The 24,409-nt window shown below is 37.6% G+C and overlaps 1 protein-coding gene across 3 annotated transcripts; it reads right to left on the reverse strand.

Moving 5' to 3' along the window:
* Positions 1 to 2,319: 2,319 nt before the first annotated feature.
* On the reverse strand, positions 2,320 to 20,788 carry GPRC6A (G protein-coupled receptor class C group 6 member A). 3 transcript variants are annotated; one of them, XM_069488406.1, is made up of 6 exons: positions 20,528 to 20,788; positions 17,913 to 18,216; positions 14,763 to 15,602; positions 8,445 to 8,657; positions 6,058 to 6,181; positions 2,320 to 3,493 (listed from the first exon to the last, which is right to left on the reverse strand). In XM_069488406.1, exons 1-6 carry the CDS (start codon positions 20,719 to 20,721, stop codon positions 2,379 to 2,381), a joined length of 2,790 nt encoding a protein of 929 aa, XP_069344507.1. In that variant the 5' UTR covers positions 20,722 to 20,788; the 3' UTR covers positions 2,320 to 2,378. The 3 variants fall into 3 exon arrangements, with proteins under 3 accessions (XP_069344507.1, XP_069344509.1, XP_069344508.1); XM_069488408.1 differs by having other exon boundaries at positions 15,291 to 15,602; positions 20,528 to 20,765; XM_069488407.1 differs by lacking the exon at positions 8,445 to 8,657 and having other exon boundaries at positions 20,528 to 20,765.
* Between the last annotated feature and the right edge of the window lie 3,621 nt (positions 20,789 to 24,409).

Consider the following 24,409-nt stretch of genomic DNA (forward strand, 5'->3'; position numbering starts at 1 on the left):
TCTGAGGCATAAAACAGCCGCATGTGGGGATGGACAAGTACCAGCAATTTGCCATTTTTGAAGGGCACTGAAGCAGGCAGGAAGGAGTAGATGATGGTGCTACACTTGATGAGCCTGGGTATCAAGATAAGGAGTTTTGACTTACTGTGGATTTTTAGATAATTGAACGACATGAAGAGGTTTTTACTATAGGGAGAGATCTAGTGGAAGTGAGTAGAAGGTTTAGCAAGATTTCCCAGATCTCCCCTGTGTTTAGAGTAAAGCATTTGAAGGCAGAGTCAAATTAGGAGGCTATTGCAACAATCTGTGAAAGAGGTGATAAAGGCCTGGATTAAGGAAGTGATGACAGGGATAGAGAACATGGCAAGGCTTTGAGAAAATGTAGGTGTTAAAAAATAAAAGACGGGTGATGAATTAAAGGTATAGGGGGGTGAAGCAGACAGTGGAATCAAGGATGAATCCCACGGACTCAACTAGTCTAAAGGTGGTACAACATACTGAGAAATGGAAAACAGGAGGAGAAAGCGAAGAAGAGAGTTAAGAGAAGGAAAAAATGGATTAAATTTTAGCCATATTGCTTTGAAATGTCAGTGGGACAGGCAGGTAGGTTGTGTGGAGAGTGACCTGGGCCAGAGATGTGGTTTTGGGAGTTCTCTGAGTCAAATTAAGACATGGAGATGGGCAGTATTGTATCAGGAGAGTGTGTTGTGAGAAAAGAGATGTAGGTTGAAGATGGAACTCTGGAGAATACTCACATTAAAGGGTCAAGTGGAGGAAGACAAACCAGCAAAGGAGACCAAAACTTAATGGACAGGGTATCAGAGTAGAACCAGGGTATCAGACTGAAGAGTTTGACTCATTGAAGGCATTAAAAAATCAGGGAGGGAAAAACGGGGAATTTCAATGAGGAGGAATTAGACAAGAAATGCCATTAAGATTTAAGGGAAATAAACATTTAAAAATGATCACTCAATTTGGGTAAAAAAGGGTCACAGATAACTTTTCTTTGAAGTATTTCAACAGAGTGGTGCTGAAACAGATTTTAGTAAACTCAGAACTATTAGGTCACAAGTCAATAATGACACTATTCCTCTAAACATTCAATTGTGAAAGGGAGGAAGAAAGAGGGTGGCAGCTAAAGAGAAAGCCAAGACTGGGGAACAAAGTTATTTTTTATGTTTATCTGTTTTATAAAGATGGGAGGATTTAAGCATGGCATCCAAATCTTTATCACCAGCCTGACCAACATCCCCTGAGCTCATGGTCTTATGTCCATATGAATGTTTGATACATCGTGAAATTATTCCAGGCACCTCAAATTCAGCATCCCACCTACTACTCTAAACTAGCTTTCCCTTCTGTATCCCATACCACATTTCAGTAAGCCAAATTAGACATCTGTAACTTATCCTTCACTGACCACCTCTAACATATTACTGCCTTCTACATAGCTCGAATTATACATACATTTCTATTCCCTGGTACAGATCCTGCTCCTCTCTTAAGGCAACTCCATCCTCCATTTTGTATTGGAGTGATCTTTCTAAAATGAGACTTTGAGCTGCCTGTCCCCTTTCTGCCAGACACTTTGATGGCCACCCATTGCCCACAGGATAAAGACCTAAGTTCCTTCACAAAAAACTGAAGTCTGTGGCATTCATTCATGACCTAACCTCTGCACACCAGAGAGGACTCCTCTCTAGTAATACCAAAGTGACTGTAGTTCTCTGAACACACCTTCTTGTCACACTTTTTGCTGCTGCTCTGGCTTTCCCCCTTTATTTAGAATACCATTCTGTACTTTCTCTGATTGGTTAATTCCTACTCTTCTTTCAGGGCTTCACCTAAATGTCATACTCTTTATTTAGTCTTCTCTTAAACGCCCCCATCATCTCCCAGGGGGGCTAAATGCCATTGTGCAATACTGTTTTAGTGCCCTGTGCACATCCCTTGGCACTTGGGAATTGCTCAAATGCTTGTTTAGCTTCACTAAGCAGTGGATGGGAAAGGCAAAGATGTTCAAGGGAGAAGGAGAAGCTATACAAAGAGATCTGAGAAGAGATGAGAGAGAATGGAATAAGGATAATATATTATGGGATGACTTCAAATAGAAAAGAAACCTTTACCAATGTGCCTGAGAGGAAGGAGGCAGAGATGGAGGCTGATGAATGTAGTAGAGAATGGAGTTTCAAGTTGAAGGCTCCATTTTATTTGTTAAATAGGTGGTTGGACAGAGTGATTGTTCAACCAAGATTTGGTGAAGATGGTAGCAGTGAAGAAATACATATGACATTTGCTGGGGAAGTAAATGCACATATTAGATGCAGAAACCCTAGAAATGTTTTTTATTCCAGAACATGGCATCTCCTAAGGCTCATTCATATACTTGAAATTCTTTTTCGAGGCAAAGTTTTAGAAATACTTGTGGCATTTACTCTGCACAAGTGCGCAAAGGCTTGTGCCTGAAGATCTTTGCCTTTCTGCCAGGTTGCAGACTTGCCGCTAGAGCTGGGATTGGCCACTGCGATATTGCTGTTAATGGAGTCCAGTGAAGCATGACTCATGGCAAGTCCGTCTGCACTGTGGGAAGAGTAACTGTAAATAGTCTTGAGAAAGGCTGATTTTGTGTTAGTCTCTTGCTTACAAATAATAACATAACATTTGGGGAAGAATGTGCAACAGAGGATCCCATAGTTAGATATTAAAATGACAATAATTTCTACAGCTGGCAAATATTTGCCAAATGTGGTAGCATAGACGGGAATGAATGTGATCCAAGCTATGAAGTAAATGAGCATACCAAATGTTATGAATTTGGCTTCATTGTAATTCTCAGGTAGTTTCCTGCCTTTGAAAGCACATATGAAGCAAATGAAGGCAAGGATGGCAATGTAGCCCAGCATGGTGCCAAATGCAAGTATGGATCCCTCCTCACATTCCAGGATAATGACTCTGGGCAAGGAGACATTCTCCTCTACAGCAGGTGCTGCAAAGATTAGCCAGAGTGTGCAAATGACAACTTGGATACCTGTGCAAGTGAAGATAATAGGGATTGGTTTATAGAGGCACTTCAGGAAGTTCTGCAACTTGGGATCAAAGCTGAAGGCTAGCAAAATTTTCAGGGACTTCATCAAAATGCAGGAGATGCAGAGAGTAAAGCTTACACCAAATAGTGTCTGCCTGCTTTTACAGGTGAAGTCTTGTGGTTCTCCAATGAAAAAGCCCGTGCTGGTAAAGTTGAGGAAATGACAGAGGAGGATCACATAGCAGACCATTAATCCTCCAGATGATTTCACAACAGGCGTGTTCAGGTTTCTTGTAAATATTATGCCAATGGCCAGAACAAATATGATTCCCAGTAGGGAGAGGGCCAGGAGCAGGATTGCCAAGGAGTCATTCCAGTTGAGATATTCCACTTCCTTTTCAAAACATGTAGTGCTCCTTACAGGGGCCCAGTGAGTTTCATTGTTGCATAAAAGGCAGTGATCCATATCTAAAAGAGAGAGGTGATTCGGTTACATTGCAAACATTTAAACTAGGTCCACAATACTGGAAATGAGACTCCTCCTCAGTAATAGTCCTGAGTAGAAAACAGATATAAATAATTGTCTTATTGGTTACTTATTAAAATAAAACATGCACAGACCCAAAGAAAATGAGAGAGAAGGGATAAAGGTGAAAGGGGAAAGAAGAAGAGAAAAAAGAGAAAGAAAAATGCCAGCTGGGCTGTGAGTCTTCAGGGAATTAATATACTCAGGATAGATGCTAGCCTCTTATGAACTTGCTATTATAGGTGGTAGTTCAGGGACTCTGTTAAGAATAAGGGCTTTGGCACATGTACTCACCATCAAATTGGTTTCACTGATCATCACCTAAGAGCACATTTAGGAATAACATTAATCGGGTGTCGGGCAGATGTTGGGGCGGGGAGGGGATGGGTATATACATACATAATGAGTGCAATGAGCACCGTCTAGGGGATGGACACACTTGAAGCTCTGATTTGGGGGCAGGGGAGCAAGGGCAATATATGTAACCTAAACTTTTGTACCCCCATAATATGCTGAAATAAAAAAAAAGAGAGAGAGAATAAGGGCTTTGGAAACAGGCATAGATTAAGTCCTTTTCCTTTCTCTACCACTTATGATTCCTGTAATCTTGAATAAGCTAACTGAACTTTCTGAGCCTATTTCCAAATTCTTCTCTCTCTCTCAGAGAAAGACACTGTCTCATTGGGGTGCTGCATACAATGGAGATAATAGATCTAAAATGTTTCACACAGAGATACATGGGTGCTGCTATTATGACTAAGGCTGCAGTTCTTTTAAAAGACCCAATATGAATGGGTCACCCTAAAAGCTTCAAGTCTCTTTCTAAAAAGCAAGATAATACAAGATTGCAATCAATGACACTTGATGAAGAATTAAAGTTTATTTTTCTCCCCAGAGGTTAGGGAATTTGAACCTCTCACACTGGCAGTGATAAGGTTGAAAAGCATTATGCTGATTCTGACTGCAGGGCAGCATGAATAATTGATGTTAGAGTCTCTGAAAGTGGGATTGCATTTGCTCCCCATTCCAACCCCCTAAAGACAGTGGGTCCCAACTGCTCCCAAAAGCCCTGCTCAAGGCATTCATCTGATTACACTCCACACTGCCCATTCAACTTTTTAGTTTCTGCATTCTCTTCTTTATTAACCTCAAAGTAAAATTGTGTTTCTGTTTATTCACTTTATGATATTTCTAGTCTCCTCCTCTTTCCAAACCCTTTTGCTCTACAAATATTCATTCTTTTCTGTTTTCCCCTTAACAGTAGCTAGTGTCTGTCATTTCATTCATTCAGTGGACCATTGTTGGCCTTGTCTAGGTATGAGAGCCATGTGCTAGAGATGTACAGAAGAATAGCAAATGATGTCCTTTTGGGTTACCCCAACTCCTAGCTTTTTCTCCAAGGTGTCTGCAGTCTTTTACACTTGTTCTTGGAGGCAACTTGCCCTGGTTGTCAAAAGACAGCCCACATAGAACCTTGGAAGACTTCAGAGCATCTTTATGGAAATAAATGTTACATAACTCTTTGTGTTTTTATTCTATCACTTGGAAGATAGTTGCTAGATACCATATTGCCTGAAAAACTACCCTCCTCCTTATCTGATTATTTAAGCAGCATAGTCCCTCTCAGGATTGGGATAAACAGCATTTTTGTGAAACAATGATAGAACATGAATATTGAGATATTTTCATTGATATCCTTCTCTGCTTGAAGTCAATAAGAAAAAAGAATAAGCGTTTGGGACTACTCCAGCTCTGGGGTTCTTTTATACAAGACGAATAGGAATGCTGCAATAAACAAGGGTGTATGATGCTTTTAAAGTAGGCTTAACTCCAGGGAAAGTGCTGAAAGTTTCTTTTAGGGCACTTAAGGCTGCTGACCTCACTCTTGTACTTTAAATTGTGTATTTTGCTCTGATCTTGTCAAATTGTTAAAGAGCGTTGGCAAACAATCAGTTACTAGCATCTCATCTCTGTCAATAGTTGGCCCCTTTTGTCTCACAGAAGTTTCTTTCTTTTTATGCTTAACTTTTGCCTTTTGGTAGAAATCAGATCGCCAGGATATGCATACCTATATCTTAACTCCAGGTGCCTCTGGGTCTCTATTATGATCAGTTTAGTTAATTCAACATTTACTTATTTGTACTTTTTGTGCCCCAGTTACAAGCCAATCACATCTGTGTGGGGATACCTGGACAAAACTGACAGAGAACTTGCACTGCTTTAAGAGTTGCTAGAGAGAAAGTACGTGTGAGGGAATGACGTTTTCCCTTGGAAATGAAGTTATTTTTACATCTCTATTATTTATAGGTTGTGCATCTGTTGGTATAATAGAGCAAATTCCACAATAAAATGAAATTTCACTGGAACTTAATTTAGCAGGAGCAGGGGAAGCTTTTTTATTTTTTCAAGTGAAAAAATAAACCAAAATAAAAGTCACGCAATAGAAAAATCAGCCTAAGAGAAATGGTTCAAGTGTGTCACTGTCCATGTCATGTGACTTAATTACCTGTCTGATTACTGTAGTGATTTTCAGGACAGTTCACACATTCATAGCAGCAGATGTGTTGACTTCTTGTAGTTTTCTTCATTTGTCCAGGACTGCATTCCAGGGAGCATTTAGATTGAATTTGCTATATTAAAAGTGAAAAGAAATCCCAAATAAATTTTTAAGAAAAATTATCCTAATTATCTTTGACTTAATTTAAAGATATACTTACTATATAATATTTTGGTCTTTTTTCATAACACTACAGATTTTTTTGCCATCTTAAGGAATATGAGCAAGCTTAAATATATGAAATGTTTCAGATGGAGAAACTGCTTTAGGAAGAACACAGTTTTGTCACATTAATAACTTCTATAAGCAAATTATGGAAATTAGCTCTTTCAGAAAGTCACTAGAAGGCCTCACTGAGATGATGACATTTTAGAAAAGACAGAAAGCAAGTGAGACAATTAACCACATAACAACGGAGAAAATTATTACTAGCAAAGGACACAGCAGGTGCAAAGTCCTTGAGCTAGAGGGGAAGGTATGCATGGGAGGGCGAGAAGCCTGTGAGATTGCAGGAGGGGTTGACAGTAGGGAAGGAGAGTGGGATATGAGGTCAGGAAGGTACAGGGGAAGTGGGAGGGGCAGTTCCTGTAGGATTTATAAAGACATTGGCTTTGACCCTGAGAGAAATAGGATACCATGGAAGGGTTCTGAGCAGAGCACTATATTTTACAGGATTACTCTGACTGCTGTTTTGAGAACAGACTAAAGGGGTCAGAGTGGAGGCAGAGAGCAGTTAGCAACCTTCTATTAATACAATGATCTGGGTGAGAAGTGATTGTAGCAGCTGTGGGCTGGAGAGTAAAAAGTGGTCAGATTCAAGACATATTCTGAAAGTAAAACTTTCACTGGATATGGAGTATGATTGAAAGAGGTGGGGCAAGGACTCCAGCAGGACTTTTCATGAGTGACTAGGAGAAGGGGATTGCCATTTATTGAAATGGGGGTGGGTTTGGAAGAGACTTGTCAGGAGCTTTGTTTTGGAGACATTAACTTAAGATGACTATTAGACATCCAAGTAGAGCTGTCACTTAGGCAGTTGTGTATTTGTTTGGATTGGAAGTCAGAAGATAAAATCTGGGAGTCCTCACTCCTCTGTACAATGACATTATTTAAAGCTCTGAGCCCAGGTGAGATCACTAAGGAAAAGTGTAGACAAAAAGAGGAGCGGTTCTGAGCCCTGAGCACCCAGGTGGTTAGGGGTAGTGTGAATGACAGGGAACCAGCAAAGGAGACAGAGAAGTAGCAGCCAGAGAAATAGGAAGAAAATTAAGGGCTTATACTGTCATGGAAGCAAATAAGGAAAGTATTTATGGAGGGGAGAATAATTAGGTTATAAGTGAAGTAAGATGATATTTGGATTTATTAACATTGGTGAGCTAGACAGAAATAATTTGGATGGATTGCAGAGGGTTCAAAAGAGTATGGAAGGAGAAAAATTGAGGCCAGAGAGTGTATTCAACAGAAGTTTTGCTATAAGGAGAAATAGAGGAATGGGTAGTATTACTACATGGAGGAGGATGTGGGGGAACAACGGAGTGTCTTTTTTTTTTAAGATCAGAGAAATGACAGCATATTTATATCACCCTTAGATAATGCAGAAGAGAGAATAATTGAGAACACCGGAGAGAATGTGAAATTGCCAGAGCAATATCCTTGGATAAGTGAAAGAGGTTGGGACCCAGAAGCGAAGTACAGGAACTGACCTGAGCTAGGAGCAGACAGTCCACCCACAGGGCCAGATGGAAGGCAGAGGTACGGGCACAGAGGTGGCGGCACGGGGACACCGGAGATCTCTTCTGATTGTTTCAGTTTTGTTAGTATAATAGAAAGCAGGGTCAATGGAACGTGAGGTTGGGGAAGATGTATTGAACTCAAAGATAAGAAGAGAAAATATAAAATAGTCGTCTAAGAAGGTGGGAGAGTTAATGGCCTAGGGTGATAGTCTGATTGCCCAGCAGCATTTAGAGCCCACTGGAGGTTACAGATCATGAATTTAAAGTGATACCAGTCAGCAAGGTTTTCGTTTTCCTTTTGTGTGTGTGCGCGCGCCAGCTACATTGATTAGGGAATTAATGTAGGGGCTACATTGATTAGGCAGAGAGCTAATTTAGTCAGGATTATGTTTTTGTTGAGTAAGTAAGATGAAGAGAGAGAGAGAAGCAAGAGAATTGAGGGTACAAGGGAGCATTACACTAGTTGACCATGGAATTTAAGGACGGAAGGTGGGGACAGTGAATGGGCAGGAGGATCACTAGAGGTTCCTGGTGGGGTCATGACTTTTGCAGTTGAGGTACTAATGGACTTGGATGCTAAAATATAGCCTACAACACAATTACCTGAAGATACTTGAACTCATTTTTTGCGTCTTGGTCTGTGATGATGAAGACATCATTCTGCAGATCATATTCTGCCATCTTGGTGACAGTCATGTGGTCATTGATCTCCTTCCAGAGCACAACATCATATCCAATATTTAAGTCCCCATGGGCATCAAAATGAAATGAATTCCCTCCATCAGTGAATGTTACATTTTTCAGCACATCAAGTAACTATAATAAAAAAAACAGAAACAAATGCTGACTATAAACATTGTAAATATACCTATTATACTAATTATAACACTGCCTTATAATAAATATCACTTAAAAATAAGAAAGAAAGAAGATTCTGGGGTGCGGGGAAGTGGTTCTTAACCACCTGGCAACAATTTTGAGAATAAATTTCACTTGGGTTCCAGTTTCATTTCTGCCAAAGTCTTGTTATATGAGTTTAAGAAAGCAAGTTAATTTCTAGGGATGGCAGCTTCTCTAGCCTATAAAATTGAAACTCTGAGCATCTGCATTTATTCACATTGTCCCATTTCAGAATGGGTCCTCTCGGGCAGATGCCTGGGTTCTAACACTGATTCTCTCATTAGTGCAATCTTGATGGTTACGATTACTTTCTATCTTATTACCTCCAATAGTTATTTAGTCTGTTTTAATGACTGAGTACATAATAAAGTGATCTCTAAATTCTATTTCTAATTTAATTCATAAAATAATTTTTTTAACTTGGGAGGATAGAAATGTAATGTCTGAAAAATTACTTGTCTTGCTACTCAATATGCACAGTGAGAACTGGTATATGATACAGTTAGGGCAGGAAATGTTTTATTGACAAACGGGGCAGCCATATTGAGCTTGTGCTGCAGTGGAGGAGCACGAGAGTAGGAGGTAGGGGAACAGGCTGCCATTCTGGCTCCGCTGTTAACTTGATCTCTAAGCATGGCCAAGTACATAGCCTCTCTGAACGCACTCATAATGGCCCACTCACTACATAAGTCTATGGCTCTATGTGGCTTCTGCAAAATCTATCGAATGAGGCAGAAATTATTCTATTTGAATAGAATTATCCTATTCTAGTCCTTTTCAGTTAATCCTTTATGAATGTTTTATTTTTGTCAATAGAATATAAGAATATCAAGTTATATTTTAAGGCAAATGTACTATTTGCCTGAAAGTCATATCAATGACCAAATATCACTTTAGCAAAAATCTCTGTGTGTGTATTGATTTTATTATATGTTGCCACAGTTTTCCTAGTTCTTTTAATGAATGTAACTTAATTAGATTACTTTAAAGAAGGAGGATTTTAGATCTAATGTGGTGGAATTAACTAACAAAATTTTATTCTAGCAATTACCTAGGAGGAAAAAAATAAAGGAACAAAAATAAAAGAATATTTAAGGGCCTACCGTCAATGTTCTTACTTCTACCTGTGTACAGGTTTTTCTTCTGTTCCTTCCTTAAGCAATATGCACATGTAAGCCCCAGTAACTCAGTTCTTTAGGGAGCATATCCTCTTCCACTCTTGTGTTTGAACAATAATTTCCACCTGTTTTTTCCTGCATTAAATTAGGTTTCACAGGATAAAGTTCTGACACATATATGTTCTGTAAATGATAACATTATATAATGTAAATAAACTTACATATACAGGAAAGAGGGTTGAGGAAAATGAAACAGTCCATTCATTCCTCATTAAGTGTGATAGAACATTTACTCTGGATTAAGGTAAATTTTGAACATTAATACCCCAGTTATTAAGCTACTAAAAATACTTTTACTATCAATTATTTGTTGCTTTTCGTGGAGACTCTGAAGTTCACTGTAAGTTGACACTACAAAATTCGGAGAATGGGATTTGCATTTAAATTATTATATTATTCATTTGTGTGTAGTAATGCCCTGTTTTTAAGAACACAAGGCCTGGAGGCCACACTAATTAAGGTATTATGGTTGACATTGTTCTCCATTTCCCTAGCTGTGCTGATGTCTGCTCTATCTCCATTAGTAAGCTTACTGTGGAAAGAGGTATCTATGCCACTAAAACAGCAGAGGTCTTACATCTCTGTCCTGGTGCCCAAAATATGCCTTTTTCTTTTTCGAAGTGTTCCATGTTATAGCAAAAAGCACAGTGATCTAAGGCTGAGACAGTTTCATTGATAACTATGTGAGTGACCATGAGCCACACCTTTATTGTTGAGGTCCCCTCCATCTCTGAATAGCTACAATGGCCACCAATAACACTTTCTCTTACCACTTCTTTAAGATAGAGTGTAAAGGATATGAGTCCTGTGGACCTACCCTAATATTTTAAAGATTAGAGGTGATGTATATCAGTACCTAGAACCATAGGCCTTAAAAATTATTTGTTCTTCTTATTATTACCACTCCCAAATCACTCTCATGTCTCTCCTAACTTTGGACTAATATGCAACCACCATTGCTACACTTATATGTTTCATAGGTTCTTCAAATTCAACATCTCCAAAATGCAATGCTTAATATTTCTTCTCCCCACCACACTTGCACTTTCCTCTATGTTTTCATCTCAATAAATTGCACAGTTGCCCAAATTTGAAATCATTTGCATTATCTTTGCTTCTCTCTGTCATCCTTTACATCCAATCTATCTACACATGTTCTTCATCCTTCCTCTTAAATATCCAAGTATACATCTCTCCATCCTTACTGTCACATCTGTAGTACAGACATTTTTATCTTATGCCCAGATTACCAAATTGGTTTTTCTACCTCCAGTATTGTGTTCCTCTAATCAATTCACACTACAATTGGAATGCTATTCTATGATAGAAAACATATCACATCACTCTCCTTCCTAAAAATATCTTCAATTGGCTCCCCTTTACTCTTTCAAGTACAAACCTTAAAATGTAGTTTGCAACCTTTCTATTAATAGTTAAAGGGTGGTCCCTGTACTAGCAGTATCAGCATCACCTGGGCTGGGTAGTTGTTAGAAATGCAGACTTTCAGGTCCCACTGTGCAGCTACTTAATTAACATTTGCATGGTAATAAGACTCCCAGGCAATTCAACTGCACATTAAAGTTTGCGATGCCCTGATTGTCAAGGCTTTAGTAATGTGTCCTTCACTAACTCCTCCAGTCTTATTTGTCTACAGCTTCCATGCAAGACTTCATTTCTATGGCACTATTCTCTGTCCCCTGAAAATGTCATGCTCTCTCTTCTGGGATTTTGCTGGAATAGTTCTGTCCTGGCTAACTCCTATTTGTCCGTGATATTCACCATAGATGCCACGTTTTGTGGAGAATGTTCTCTGAATTACTAATACTGGATTAGCTGCCTCAGTCATGTGCTTCTTTGCTCCCTTGTATTTATATAAAACGTTGTAATGTATCATCATCCCACATTGTAATCAGCTCCTTAAATGTTTGATTGTATACCCCACTGGACAGATGACTCCTTCAGGGAAGGAACTTTGTCTTGTTCCTACATCTTCAACCCTCAACACAATGCCTGGAACATTGAGACATTCAACAAATATTTGCTAAATAAATACGTGAATAGAAGTTTGACTGTTAGACATTCTCTCATCTCACACACATCACTTACTACCCTATATATCATCAAAAATAAAGGAAAACAAAAAAGAAAACACAAATTACTAATCACAGCAAGGAAGTAGTATCCTCATACACATCCAGGGAACATTAAAAATCTGTTTGAATACTGCTCAGAAATATCACCAAATAAATATAGGGCCAAAGTAACACCCTCAAACACTGGAAAGAACTAACCCCTTTAAAATTATTGGAATCTAAAATCATTCAGAAAGTATCATTTAAATATTAGTGAATTTTGCTGGGGGACAAAGGAATCCTTAGGATTGTATCTTTGATTAGGGGCACTAAATGTTTTTGATCTTTTAAATTTAATGTCTATGGAGATTTTTTCATAAAAATACAATTGTTTGCATTATTTGTCCCTCTGAATATGGCACTGACCAGATGTGGCTCACTCACATCATGATCAAAGGAGCAAGTCGCCCCACTGTTCCTCCTTCCTGATATGTTTCTGTTTGTTTCTAGATTAACAGACTCTGGGGGCAAAAAGAATGACCCCAGGCTCCTAGTGTTTAAATAAAACATTTTAGAAGACTCCGCTTAGATTATGCTTTCTCAAGTCTTTTCCTCAAAATGTTTGAGACTTGTTCCCGATGTAAAATGCTTTCCCAGATCTTCAGTGGATCTTACTATTTGGATTTCTTTTTCCTTATGAGGTTCTTCCTCTCTCTCTCTCTCTCTCTCATGCCATCTGTCTCTATGACAGTTCTCCATTTCTCCTTCACCATCTCTCATTTCTAAAATTCCATATAGTGGTTTCGTTGCGATAGTCCACTTTTGAAAGTGAAAAGTGTTTTTCTGCAATGCACCAGGCTAAACTATTGAAATATGTAGAAAATGTCTGACTAAATTTGGAGTATAGTGAAGAATGGTGATCTAAAAAGATAATTTGTAGTTTTTACCAATCCTTCATTAAAGTTTTACGGTACAAAGAGAATGCTTTCAAGTAGGCATCTTAAAATCATTAGACATATAAATATATATTTTTAAAAGAGAGTTTTAATTTTTAAAAATGGTCTTAATCCCTAGTTTTACCTCTTCACAAGATTTTTGGTTTTGCACTTACAAGGTGAAAAGTAGTTTTAAAATGAGCAATTTGAAATACCCTCTGACCATCACATGATCCTCCCAAATGTAAGCTAGTAACATCAGACATTGGAGTTTGTGTTTGTGGGTGTTTAAAATAAAAATGACAAGGTAGAAATAACCTGTTCTGGATATCTACTTATATGGTCAGAAGAATTGAGTCATATTCCTTTTTACCTTCTTTTCTCTTACAAATTTAAAATATATATATTTTTGTGATATGATTCTGCCAAACAAACAAGTTTGGCTTTCAATACATATTATTGAGATTTTTGTTTCTAATGAGTAAAATTTATCATTATAAAGAAGTAATTTACTTTTAAATGTCTTGTTCAAGGACATTTAAGAAAACACAATGAAAAATTTTCACTGGCCGGGCGCGGTGGCTCACGCCTGTAATCCTAGCACTCTGGGAGGCCGAGGCGGGTGGATCGCTCGAGGTCAGGAGTTCGAGACCAGCCTGAGCAAGAGCAAGACCCTGTCTCTACTAAAAATAGAAAGAAATTATCTGGCCAACTAAAAATATATACAGAAAAAATTAGCCGGGCCTGGTGGCACGTGCCTGTAGTCCCAGCTACTCGGGAGGCTGAGGCAGTAGGATTGCTTGAGCCCAGGAGTTTGAGGTTGCTGTGAGGTAGGCTGATGCCACGGCACTCACTCTAGCCCGGGTAACAGGGTGAGACTCTATCTCAAAAAAAAAAATTTTTTTTTTCACTCAATGGGTCCACATTAAACTTTGTTTCTCCAAACTAATCAAAGAGAATAAAGGGAAAGACTTCTTTTTTTTTTTTTTTTTTTTGAGACAGAGTCTCACCCTGTTACCCGGGCTAGAGTGCCATGGCATCAGGCGCCACCAGGCCCGGCTAATTTTTTCTGTATATATTTTTAGTTGGCCAGCTAATTTCTTTCTATTTTTAGTAGAGACGGGGTCTGGCTCTTGCTCCAGCTGGTCTCAAACTCCTGAGCTCAAACAATCAGCCCACCTAGGCCTCCCAGAGTGCTAGGATTACAGGCGTGAGCCATCGCTCCTGGCCAGGAAAAACTTCTTTTACATGCAATTAGTGGTACCTTTAAACCTGGAATATCATAATTTACTTAGCAACATTCCCTTGAACAAGACTGCCATCCTACAGAGACCACCCTAACTGAGAGAGTCATAACTGCAGGTGTTGGGATTATAAACTACCAGAGACATAGTGGAAAGTAAAGGGCATATACCCAGAAGACCCAAACTGTAGTCATATTTCTGGTACTTCCTAGTTTTAGTTTCCATCTCCATCATATTTAGTAAAAACAAAAAGGATTATTAAACTTGTCTGCTCTAACCTATGTTTGTTAACATCATTAAAAGAGATCATCTATATGACTCAAGGAAAATAGCACCATCAACAGAATTTTCTTGGGAAATAAAAGAACATAACTTTGGTGGCTCAGAATAGGAGGTGAAGGTAAAATACAACTCTATTATTTTCAAGAATAAAGAGCTAGGATAGTAAGGCAGGTTATTTAAACACTGCAGGTGTTTACTTATAAAAGGAATAAGATTAAGAGAAGTTAATATAAATCTTTGCAAATTGAAGCAAGGAAGAAAAATAGAGAAAATGATGGTAGGGGATTTTCTTGGATGTGTGAGTTAGTACCTCCCATGGTTGAAAGGCGTTGGGATTCTGACAGTCTTGAGCTTGGCACAGATCCCGAATGGCATAACCAAGGGCAAACACTGCAAGCTGAATACTATGAATGAGTCCTGGCTCAGCATAATCCCAGAGGAAGTCATTTCTCAGGAAGAAGTTCTTTTTTATTACCTCCTTGTTAGCCTTGTAGGGCAAAGTCCCCTGAGAATGGTTGAAAATGCATTGACTCAAATCACTGTCCTTGACATGGGCACAGGCAGACAAAAGCATGGCACATTCATGTAAGGGTTTGTTATTTTCACTGGGAAACATATGAAGATTTTGAAGAAAGGAATGGAAAGAGGACATATTCCCTCTTTTAAAGGCAAACCCCACAACTTTGCCAATCTTTTTAACATTAGGAATGGTGGTAATCTTGGTGGCAGTTGACCAATTATCACTAGCAATCCAGATCTTATTTATATTCCTTTCAATGGCTTTATTGAAGAGACTGAAAACATGAAATTGCCGCAGAAATACCACAATTACATTAACCTGGGCTTCTGCCATGATTTTCTCAAGTGTCTGATTGATTCTGATGTCAATGGTATTGTCTGAGAAGAAGGCAGGGAGAACCTCTTTGAAGGCTATGCACACATTCTTTTCTGCAGTCTGAATTGCAAAAGCATTGAGAGCCAATCGTCCATAGTCATCATCTGTGGTTATGATGCCAATCCAGTTCCATCCAGATTTCTGAATCAGGTGGACCATTGCTTTGGTTTGATAGAAGTCACTGGGCACAGTCCGTAAAAATGAAGGAAAGCGAATTTTGTCACTCAGGATTTCTGCAGTTGATTCATAACTCACCTGGAAATGAATGGAATCTTTTAGTTACGGTGTTGATGAGCTCCAGGTGGCTGCTTAAATAGGTGGTTCCCTGTTTGATTTCCACAAGTTTCCATAACATTTTCCTAAGTTCTCTGCTCTTTTCCATCCTTCCCCTTATATGAATTCCTACTTTACAAATAGCTTAAGTCATAATACTTAGCACCTAAGGATGGTTTAGAGTCATTGCTCTCTAATCATTTCATATTCTGTATAGTATATGCCCTCTGAAGGTTCAGGCTCTATCTCCTATCTCCATTTACACCTCTAAATTCATTTGAATCTATCTTCTATCTCTGGCCAGGGTCAATAATGAATATTACTTAAATACTTAGAGGTAAATATAGGAAAAATGCAGCCAATTAAATAAGCAAAATGCATTTGGGGACACCAGGCTGTGCAAAATCTTGTCTAAATCACAATCCTGGTGGTTTTCTTCTGGGTAAAATTATCCAGTCAAATAAGCTTCTAGTCCAGGCATCAGCAATTTTTTTCTATAAAGGACCAGACATAAAATATTTTAAGCTTTGTTGGTTGCATATGGTGTCCGTCATATCTTCTTTTTTTGCATTTTTTATTACAACCTTATAAAAATGTATAAACCATTCTTGGCTTGACAACTCGAGAGCATGAGGGCCACATTTAGTCTGCAGGCTGTGGTTTTCTGATCCCTGATCTAGTCAAATAAGCATTAGCATTTTGAAAAACCTACCTAATAATGTGTGCAAAGTTTCACTTGATTTATAACTGTGGCGATTTTATTCTAGGGAGAATTATTACCTTCTATAGATGCAACAGCAACTTGTCATTTGCTCAGCAATTTTTTTCTTACTACTTATAGCAGCCATGTGGTATGGTGGAAAGGCAACAGGCTTTGAAGCCAGACAAACTGTTAGAATCCTGACTCAATAAATTAGGAAAGTTACTTAAAGTTTCTTTACTTGTAAAATTATAGGATGCTTGTTAAGATTAAAGGAAAAATTTAAATTGATACTAACACACAGTGGACTTTCACTACACCTGAGTTGCCTTCCCAGTATTTGATGTTGCTGTGCTTGGCTGCATTGTCTGAGCCTGGCTTCTGTAAACTCAGTGTTACCTGTAGAGGATCCTCTTTCCTTTTATGTTGTCTATTAGAGAAATTACATTTTTATATTAGCTGAAGTTGTTAAAATAGTCTACTTTTCTTACTTATCACCTAACTAGCATTGTACATAGTCTAGAAATTTTGAGCCAAAGCCTTATCTCTGATGTGTTTGGGGAATAATTCTTTTTGAGTTTTCATTTTGGACTTAAAGTTTTCATTACCAGCTCCACTAGGCTATGCTATAATGGAACTCTGAGGGTCTTTACGGGTATATGTATTTATTTACTCTACTTCCAAAAAGTTGTATATTTTGAATTCTTATACACATTCATTATGTTACATATATTTTTCTACTTGCTCACTTCTATCAGATGGTAAATTCTTGATAATCTGACTATAAGCCTTTTTCTTTTTCAAATTTTGGCTTCTAATCTTCCTTGAGCTTAGAGAGCAGTGACTTAGAGAGTTACAAGGTGGTGGGATACGAAGGTAAGTAAGCTCAAAATGAAAGCCGAGGGAAGTTGCTTGACCCAGAGTAATGTGCAAGAACTTCATGCAGGGTGCTCTAATATCTGGTTTGGATTTTCAGAAATCTTTTTTGCTTAATTTCTTATTATTGGCTTACATTCCAGGAAGATATGTAACTCTACAGTCTCTGCTCAAAGCCTTCCCATCATACTTAGAACAAAATGCAAACTATACTGTGCCTTACAATACGCTATATGACCTGGTCTTTGCTTACCTGTACAAATACATTTCTTACTATGCTCCTTTGTGCTCAAACTGATCTAGTCAGGTTGACTTTTTTGCTATTCGTTGGACATTCCAACTTTGCACTTGCTGATTTCTTGGCCAGATACTCTCCTCCCCTCCCCCATCTTCCCCAGGCATCCCTTCTTGTTCAAGTTTAAGGCTGTCACCCCTTGAGAAGTCTTTCTTGACCCCTATGCCCCTTTTTCTTCATAGCATCTGACTGATGTTATTTCAGAAACAAGGCAGTTGAGGCCGTTAGAGGTTTGTGTCTTATCTAAATCAAGCTGAACGCTGTCAGACTGGACCTGACAGATTGACAGGTGACTACTCCCTTAGTTCTTTTCCACTATGCCATCTGTAATGAGAGTGTATCCTTTCTATAACTGAAGAGAAAGAAAGGTTAAAATAAAAGCAACTCCCCAGCTAGATTCCTCAGATAGAACTAAACCTACCTGTGGCATGAGCTGTAAATTCAATATTCGGGAGACAGCCATCGTTATTTCTGAGTAGCCAGAACCTATAACAGCCTTAACCCTTGGTACGTAGCTGGAATAGTCACACTGAAACTCCACAGTTCCTCTCGAGCAGTTGAATTTGGAAAGAATCCTCAGAGCAGCTGCCATTGCCACTGTGACTTCTGTACAAGTGTCATAGATTTCATACCCCAATTTGACTCCAGATAATAGGGTTGAATTATTGATCATCTCAATGCTGTGTATCATGGCAAGAGTTTGAAGAAAGACTGATATTTCAAAGCTGTTGAGAAACAAGTATTTTTTTTGAAATTAGAACATAACTCTTCTATAGACATGCTATCTCATTTTATCTACATCTCTGCTTTATAACAATTTCTAGGTGGGCAAAGCTTACCTCTTGAAGAAGTTACACTTTATTTAAAATAATGTTTGATAAAATCTTCATAAAAAGTAATATAAGGACCCACAGTTTCTTAAATGGAGTCTGTGGTCCGGGATTTAACTTTTTCTTCATGAATTTTGGGATCAGTTTGAACATGCAGTTTAGCATTCTGCAATAGGAAGATGCGTTTGATTTTTGTTCTGTTTTGTAGTTAGAGGTCAGCATTTTATTACTGTCACAGTACTTGCTTTTTAGACTCACAAGCCCAGCTTTTAGTTTTTTGATTTTAGTCTGCTGTGATTGGAGACCAGATAAGTCTCCTAAGAATTACATTTCAACAGGCTCTGGGTAAAGCCCAACAGCCTTCTCCTAGATAAAGTGTGCTACTTTAGTTCCGAGGCATTTCAACATTCACAGGGCATTTCCAATTTACTTCTTGATCTATGATCATTCCAGAGCACTGAGTTGTTTGATTACTGATTTACTGTTAACTTTATTTCATCCACTCCTGTATACAAAAGATTACGAATAATGTCTTATACATAATAAGGCTTCAATAAATTTTTTAAATGAATAAAGGGGAATATTATTGTTCAGGGTTTTGATATTCTAATATTTTCTTTAGTTCATTAAGTTTTGATCAATTAGATTATTTGACTATTACTACTCATCATTGTGGACTGTCTAAACATAAAATTTGGCAAATCAACATTAAGATTTTAATTTAAAAAGAGAACTGAAGGCAAGAGAAAGAATATAGGTTATCTGACAAATAGATTGTATAGCATTTTCAGAGTCCCCTGCATGTAAACTCCATTAGAGTCTGAACCTCTTTGATGTATTCACCTTCATCTCCAGTGCCTAGAATAGGTCCCCGGTAATGTAGGCACTTAATAAGTATTTGTTCAATGTTGGTGAATGCTATTTCTCTTGATGAGTGACAATAAAGTAAAAGATTTTCAATTCAGTGGTTTTTTTTCCCCCCCAGAGGAAATTTGCTTGTTCGATCAAATAATTCTTTAGTGTTTTTCTATCCCTAATTGTTGTCCTACAATTGTGGGCCTAAACTCTGCAATCATCCTTTGGGTACCAATGCAATGCTCTGAAAACCTTCATGAATTATTTTCTGTTATTTCCTGATATTCCTGCTAATCAACAATTATAAGGACAATAGCTCAACATGCCCATTTTCTGAGGAGAATGCTAAGAAGGAATCTTAGTGTGACATGGGATCACATTTTATCTGAAAGCATTCTCAGAGGGCTTAGTAAATATGTAAATACTTTTTGATAAGGAAAGAAAAGGTAGGAGAAAAGAGGAGATTAAACTTATACACAAAAACATCAAGATAGAATCAGAATTTTAGAATTAGAGGGAAGCATGGGGATCACATTGCCATAGCAACAGAAGCAGATGCTGCCTGTGTCCTCAGAGGTTATCCAGGCCCTTATTTTACTAATGAGAAAATGGAAACTGGAACTCAAAAAGTTTAAGTGATTTGCCTAAGTTTACAAAATTAGTTTGTCCCCAAACTGAAATTAGAATTCAAACATCCTGCTCTCCTTTAAAAAAAAAAAAAAAAAAAAAAAAATCTATCTGCAACATCCTCCACCTAGCTTTATTTTTCCACATTATACTGTGCCAAATGTCTTTTCCGTAGTTAAGATTGCTCGATGCAAAGTGTTCATCAAGGAAGAAGAAACACTTTGAGTTGAGGAGGGTCTTAATTTATCATGAAAGAATTAAATTGTTTCAAGAATGAAATGAATACAGCATTGACAAAAATATTAGTATGGGAAAAAAATGTAGTCTATTTTAAACAAAGCATCAAATAATAGATCCATTTTAAAACAAAATACATGTGATTGATAGAAATACAAATGGGCTATGTATGCTTGTGGTAAAGAACAGGCTACAGTGTCTCCTCAAGTGACTTCAGGAGTTAATTTTTTAAGGCAAAATCTAAATAAATACATTAATGAAAAACATTCATTACTTCTGCACATGGAAGTTATTTGATTATGCATATAGGGCTGATGTATCTCTCTTTTAAGGTGAGATTGCAAGATTAACCTTATACAACTTAAAATATATATGAGTTTCAATTTTATTAAAATAATTCAGATGTTAATACAAGTAAACAGTTCACATGTCCTAGTCTCATGGCATAATCTTGAAATCTAAATGTGTTTTTTGAGGCTTTACTCACCCAACACACTTCTGGATTTGTGGTCGCCTGGGATAGTCTTCTGAGGACAACATTTTTTCATGAATGGCAAACAAACCTCCAATTATGATATGTCCTGGAGAAGTGGCAGCCACAAAGTCATCAGGGGTCTGGCAAGAGTGGGAAGTTGCAAGAATAATCACAAAGCAGGTAATCAGTATAATCAAAAATGCCATATTTCTATCTCACTTGCTGAGTTCATGTGAGTTCTTAGGAATCATTAAGCTCACAGAGTGCCAACAACAAGGTTCCTATTTCACCTGTAAACACCTTGTAAGGTATAGGGACAGTGTCAAGCGCCAGAAACACTCAATATTCAGATACCTGATGATAGTCAAAATAGTTCTTTCACCAATAAGAACATATCAAACTCTCTCTAAGACTCCAGTGTTGAAGATGTGTGATAGTCATCATGCTAGGTAAAAGCTGATAGAATTGCAAACACAGGTCTCATTGTTATAGTACTCATTTACTCCAGTGATATGTCAAGGGCTTTGAGTCATGCTGGCATTTTTTTTTTCTCGAGCTACTATTTTAATTTAATTTTTGTCATTATTTCAGCTTATTATGGGGGTACAAAAGTTTAGGTTATGTATATTGCCCATGCCCCCCACCCCCACCCCCCACATCTGCCCAACACCCAATTGGTGTTATTCCCAAATGTGCACTTAGGTGATGATCAGGGAAACCAATTTGCTGGTGAGTACATGTGGTGCTTATTTTTCTTTTGAAGCAGAATGTAGAACCTTCAGGAAGAAGCAGTTTGGGAAAGATTTCCCACTTTAGAAATAGACGGCTATATTTCCAAAGGTATAACATTCAAGGAACAAAGAATTTGATATAATCAACTATTTAGAAAAAAGATCTGCTTTTATTTTTCCTGAAAAGCTCCATTAAAAAAATGAAATTCAGTTAAATTTAGGTATTAATCACTTCCAGTTTACACATGTTAGAAATAAGTAGCTTTTGTGGTGATGGGCAAAACTAAAAACAAGATGAAATTTGTCTAATACAGTGTTTTGCTTTGAACAGGAAAGGTCTTTTCAGGGATCATTGACATTTCCACCATTGTTTGTGCTATATTATTTTTATAAATTTGGGCCTAATTTAAGGTTACATGTTCTTAAATGCTTAGGAGTCTGAACTAACAAGATTTGATGGGCATCTTTTGGAATTCAACAGAAGATAGATAAATCTCAGCAACTTAGGCACAATTAAGAAAATTTTTAAAGTTTTAAAATTTGGTTTTCAAAATCAATCTTTTAAAAATATTTGATAAAAGAAAATATCTCATGGGCAAGCAGTTACAAATTCAACATATCCAGTTTGTTTGATGGTAGCAGATACATTTAAAGGAATTTCAAAAAATAAACGAGTACAATGGCGTTTTTTTTTTTTTATTATCTCAGTTAGCCTTAGATTCCAAGGACATGTGGGGTTATGCCAACTGAGGAGTGGAGAAATCACAGCTCATCACACCTTTTCAACTGTTTTCTTAAGTTTCACCTTTTTTACTAATGGCAGGATTTCCTATTAGGATGCAAACCAGTTAACTTTGGTTGTCCAAAAAGTTTAACAAACATACACAAATTTGAAGACTCTTCAAATGCTTAGCAACTATATTTTACTCATATTAATCTTATTTGTGAATGTATGTGTGTATGTGTGTGCACAACTGGATGGATTTCTGTTTTCATGAATTTAGTTATTTTTCTCAGATAACCTCAAAGGTCTCACCTCATTGCAAGTTCAAAGTTGACTTTTGTAAAACAATACTAAAAATAAGAAATTCCAATCATTTTCCTGCAAAATTATACAAGTATTGAGCAACTCAGAGTGATTCTGAAGATATGTAGTTCAGACCTGGCATTTATTTGAAAAATCAATACTAATTATTTCTTTTAGATTGCAATTTTAACAGTATTTAGGGTCTTTGTAATCTGTCAAAACATAAAGATAAAGCACATTTTTCTTATTTAAATAAATACAATTTAAGTTTGAAGTTCTCTATCCATAAAGGAGCCCCTGAAGGTAGGAAATCAAAAGGTTTAGAACTGCCCCCACCCCCACCACCCTGTAAAGTACCGTATATATATCATGTGGTAGAAGGGGCTCAGGCTTTGGAAGCTGACCGACCTCGGTGGCTCTGCCTACCACTTAGCTATGTGACTGTGAGTGAGTTACTCAACTTCTCTGAACAATACTTTTCTCATCTATAAAATAGTTGATAATCTATCTAATGGGTGTGTTGTGAGATGAGCTGAACTGCTTTGTGAAGCTCCTAAATTCTATAGGCACTCAATAATTAGCTTTCTCCTTTCCCTTCCCAAAACCAAACTGAAAGTTATCAATTCCTAAATTCGGAGCGCCTTCTACAGCTGGCTAAATCATTGTTCAGAGATTTTTCTCAAACATCTTAAATGCATGCCTGGTAGAAATGATTATTTTCATAATAGTACCGCTAGTTGGTTATTATCTCCCTAGAATCGAAACTCACCACTGAATTAAGGTTGAAGGAAGATAGAGAGTACATTAATTACTTAAGAATTCCGCTGGACACATTATTGTCACTGTTATAGTTTCTATTATTATCAGGGTTTAATTTTGGACGAGGGATAGAATTTTTAGCCATAATTTAGGATCTCTGTTACTACATATTTTTTGCTATTTAAAAACACTTATAAATGACAACAATAACTATTTCTATTTTAAACGATTATGATTTTTACCTTAAATAATTATTTCTCGAGGGTAAAACCTCTTGAAGAAATTTTGAGATATGAATTACCGATGGGACTATCTTGTTCTTCCTTTTGATCTCAAGGTTCTATATTTCTTTGTAACTATCTTTGTGTGCAGAAGTATCTTGTTAATGTTACTTAAAGGGAAGCATAAAAGTGTTATCACTCCCCAAGTAATTTTCATAAATATACCCTTGCCCTGGTTAGACAAGCAGAGTAGGAAAGTATTAATATAGTCAATGATTAAGGATGCTTTATTCTAACATTATGAGTCTGTAGCACCTAAGGTGGATGGATGGCTTCCCCGTGACGAAAGGCTGCAGTAAAGATTGGGTCAGGCTGGCAATGGTACCGTGGGAGCAGGGGCACAGCATACAGCATCAGCACTCCAGAAAACTCTCCAGCGAGTGAGATTTGGCACCTATCTTCTTTTAGTACCGTAGTTTTCCCTCCTGTTATCCCAGTTTCCCAGTCACCCTCCTCAACTGCACACCCTTCTTTCATACTTCGCTGAATTCCATACTTATGATGACACCACAAAATTGTTTTTCAGTGATATTTGCACCTGTAATAAGATTTTTACAACAGAAACATCTTCAACATCAAAGGAATACATTTAAAACAATAAAACAATAGTATTCCAGTTATCCGCAAGAGGAGTCAGATGAAGTACAGCATGGCAGTGACCCATGAGCAAGGAACCTTTGGACCACACCATGCAGGGAGCTGATGACGATGCCCGCACACAGAGCCAGCTGACAGAACAGGTCAGAGTGCTGCCTCTGAAGGGAAAGGAGAAGGCGACACCAATGTTATGAAGGTAGATGCCAATATCTACAGCCTACGGGGAAAATAAACAGAACTTAAAAATAAATTCTGACTCATCATTCCATATTGTCAATCTCTTTCAGTTTTTTTCTTAGGGCAGCGCAAACAAAAATATATTTAGCTAAAACAAGCAAGTATTCAAAACACAATGCCATATTTACATTTATTTGATCAACATTCAATTCGAATGCATTTTTCTGTTTGTGGTGTGCTTCCTTTCCACAATAATCCACTATCAAGAAGTCACAACAGGAGAGACTGTACCCTTATGAACACAATCTTTAGCACTTAGCTA

This window comes from Eulemur rufifrons, chromosome 15 (genome assembly GCF_041146395.1).
Source record: "Eulemur rufifrons isolate Redbay chromosome 15, OSU_ERuf_1, whole genome shotgun sequence".
NCBI lineage: Eukaryota > Metazoa > Chordata > Mammalia > Primates > Lemuridae > Eulemur > Eulemur rufifrons.

Coding starts and splice junctions, on each gene's coding strand:
- GPRC6A (XM_069488406.1), bottom strand. CDS start 20,721: ATGGCATTTTTGATTATACTGATTACCTGCTTTGTGATTATTCTTGCA. Junction 18,217..20,527: donor CAAATCCAGAAGTGTGTTGG/GTGAGTAAAGCC, acceptor GTTTCTCAACAG/CTTTGAAATATCAGTCTTTC. Junction 15,603..17,912: donor ATTTACAGCTCATGCCACAG/GTAGGTTTAGTT, acceptor ATTCATTTCCAG/GTGAGTTATGAATCAACTGC.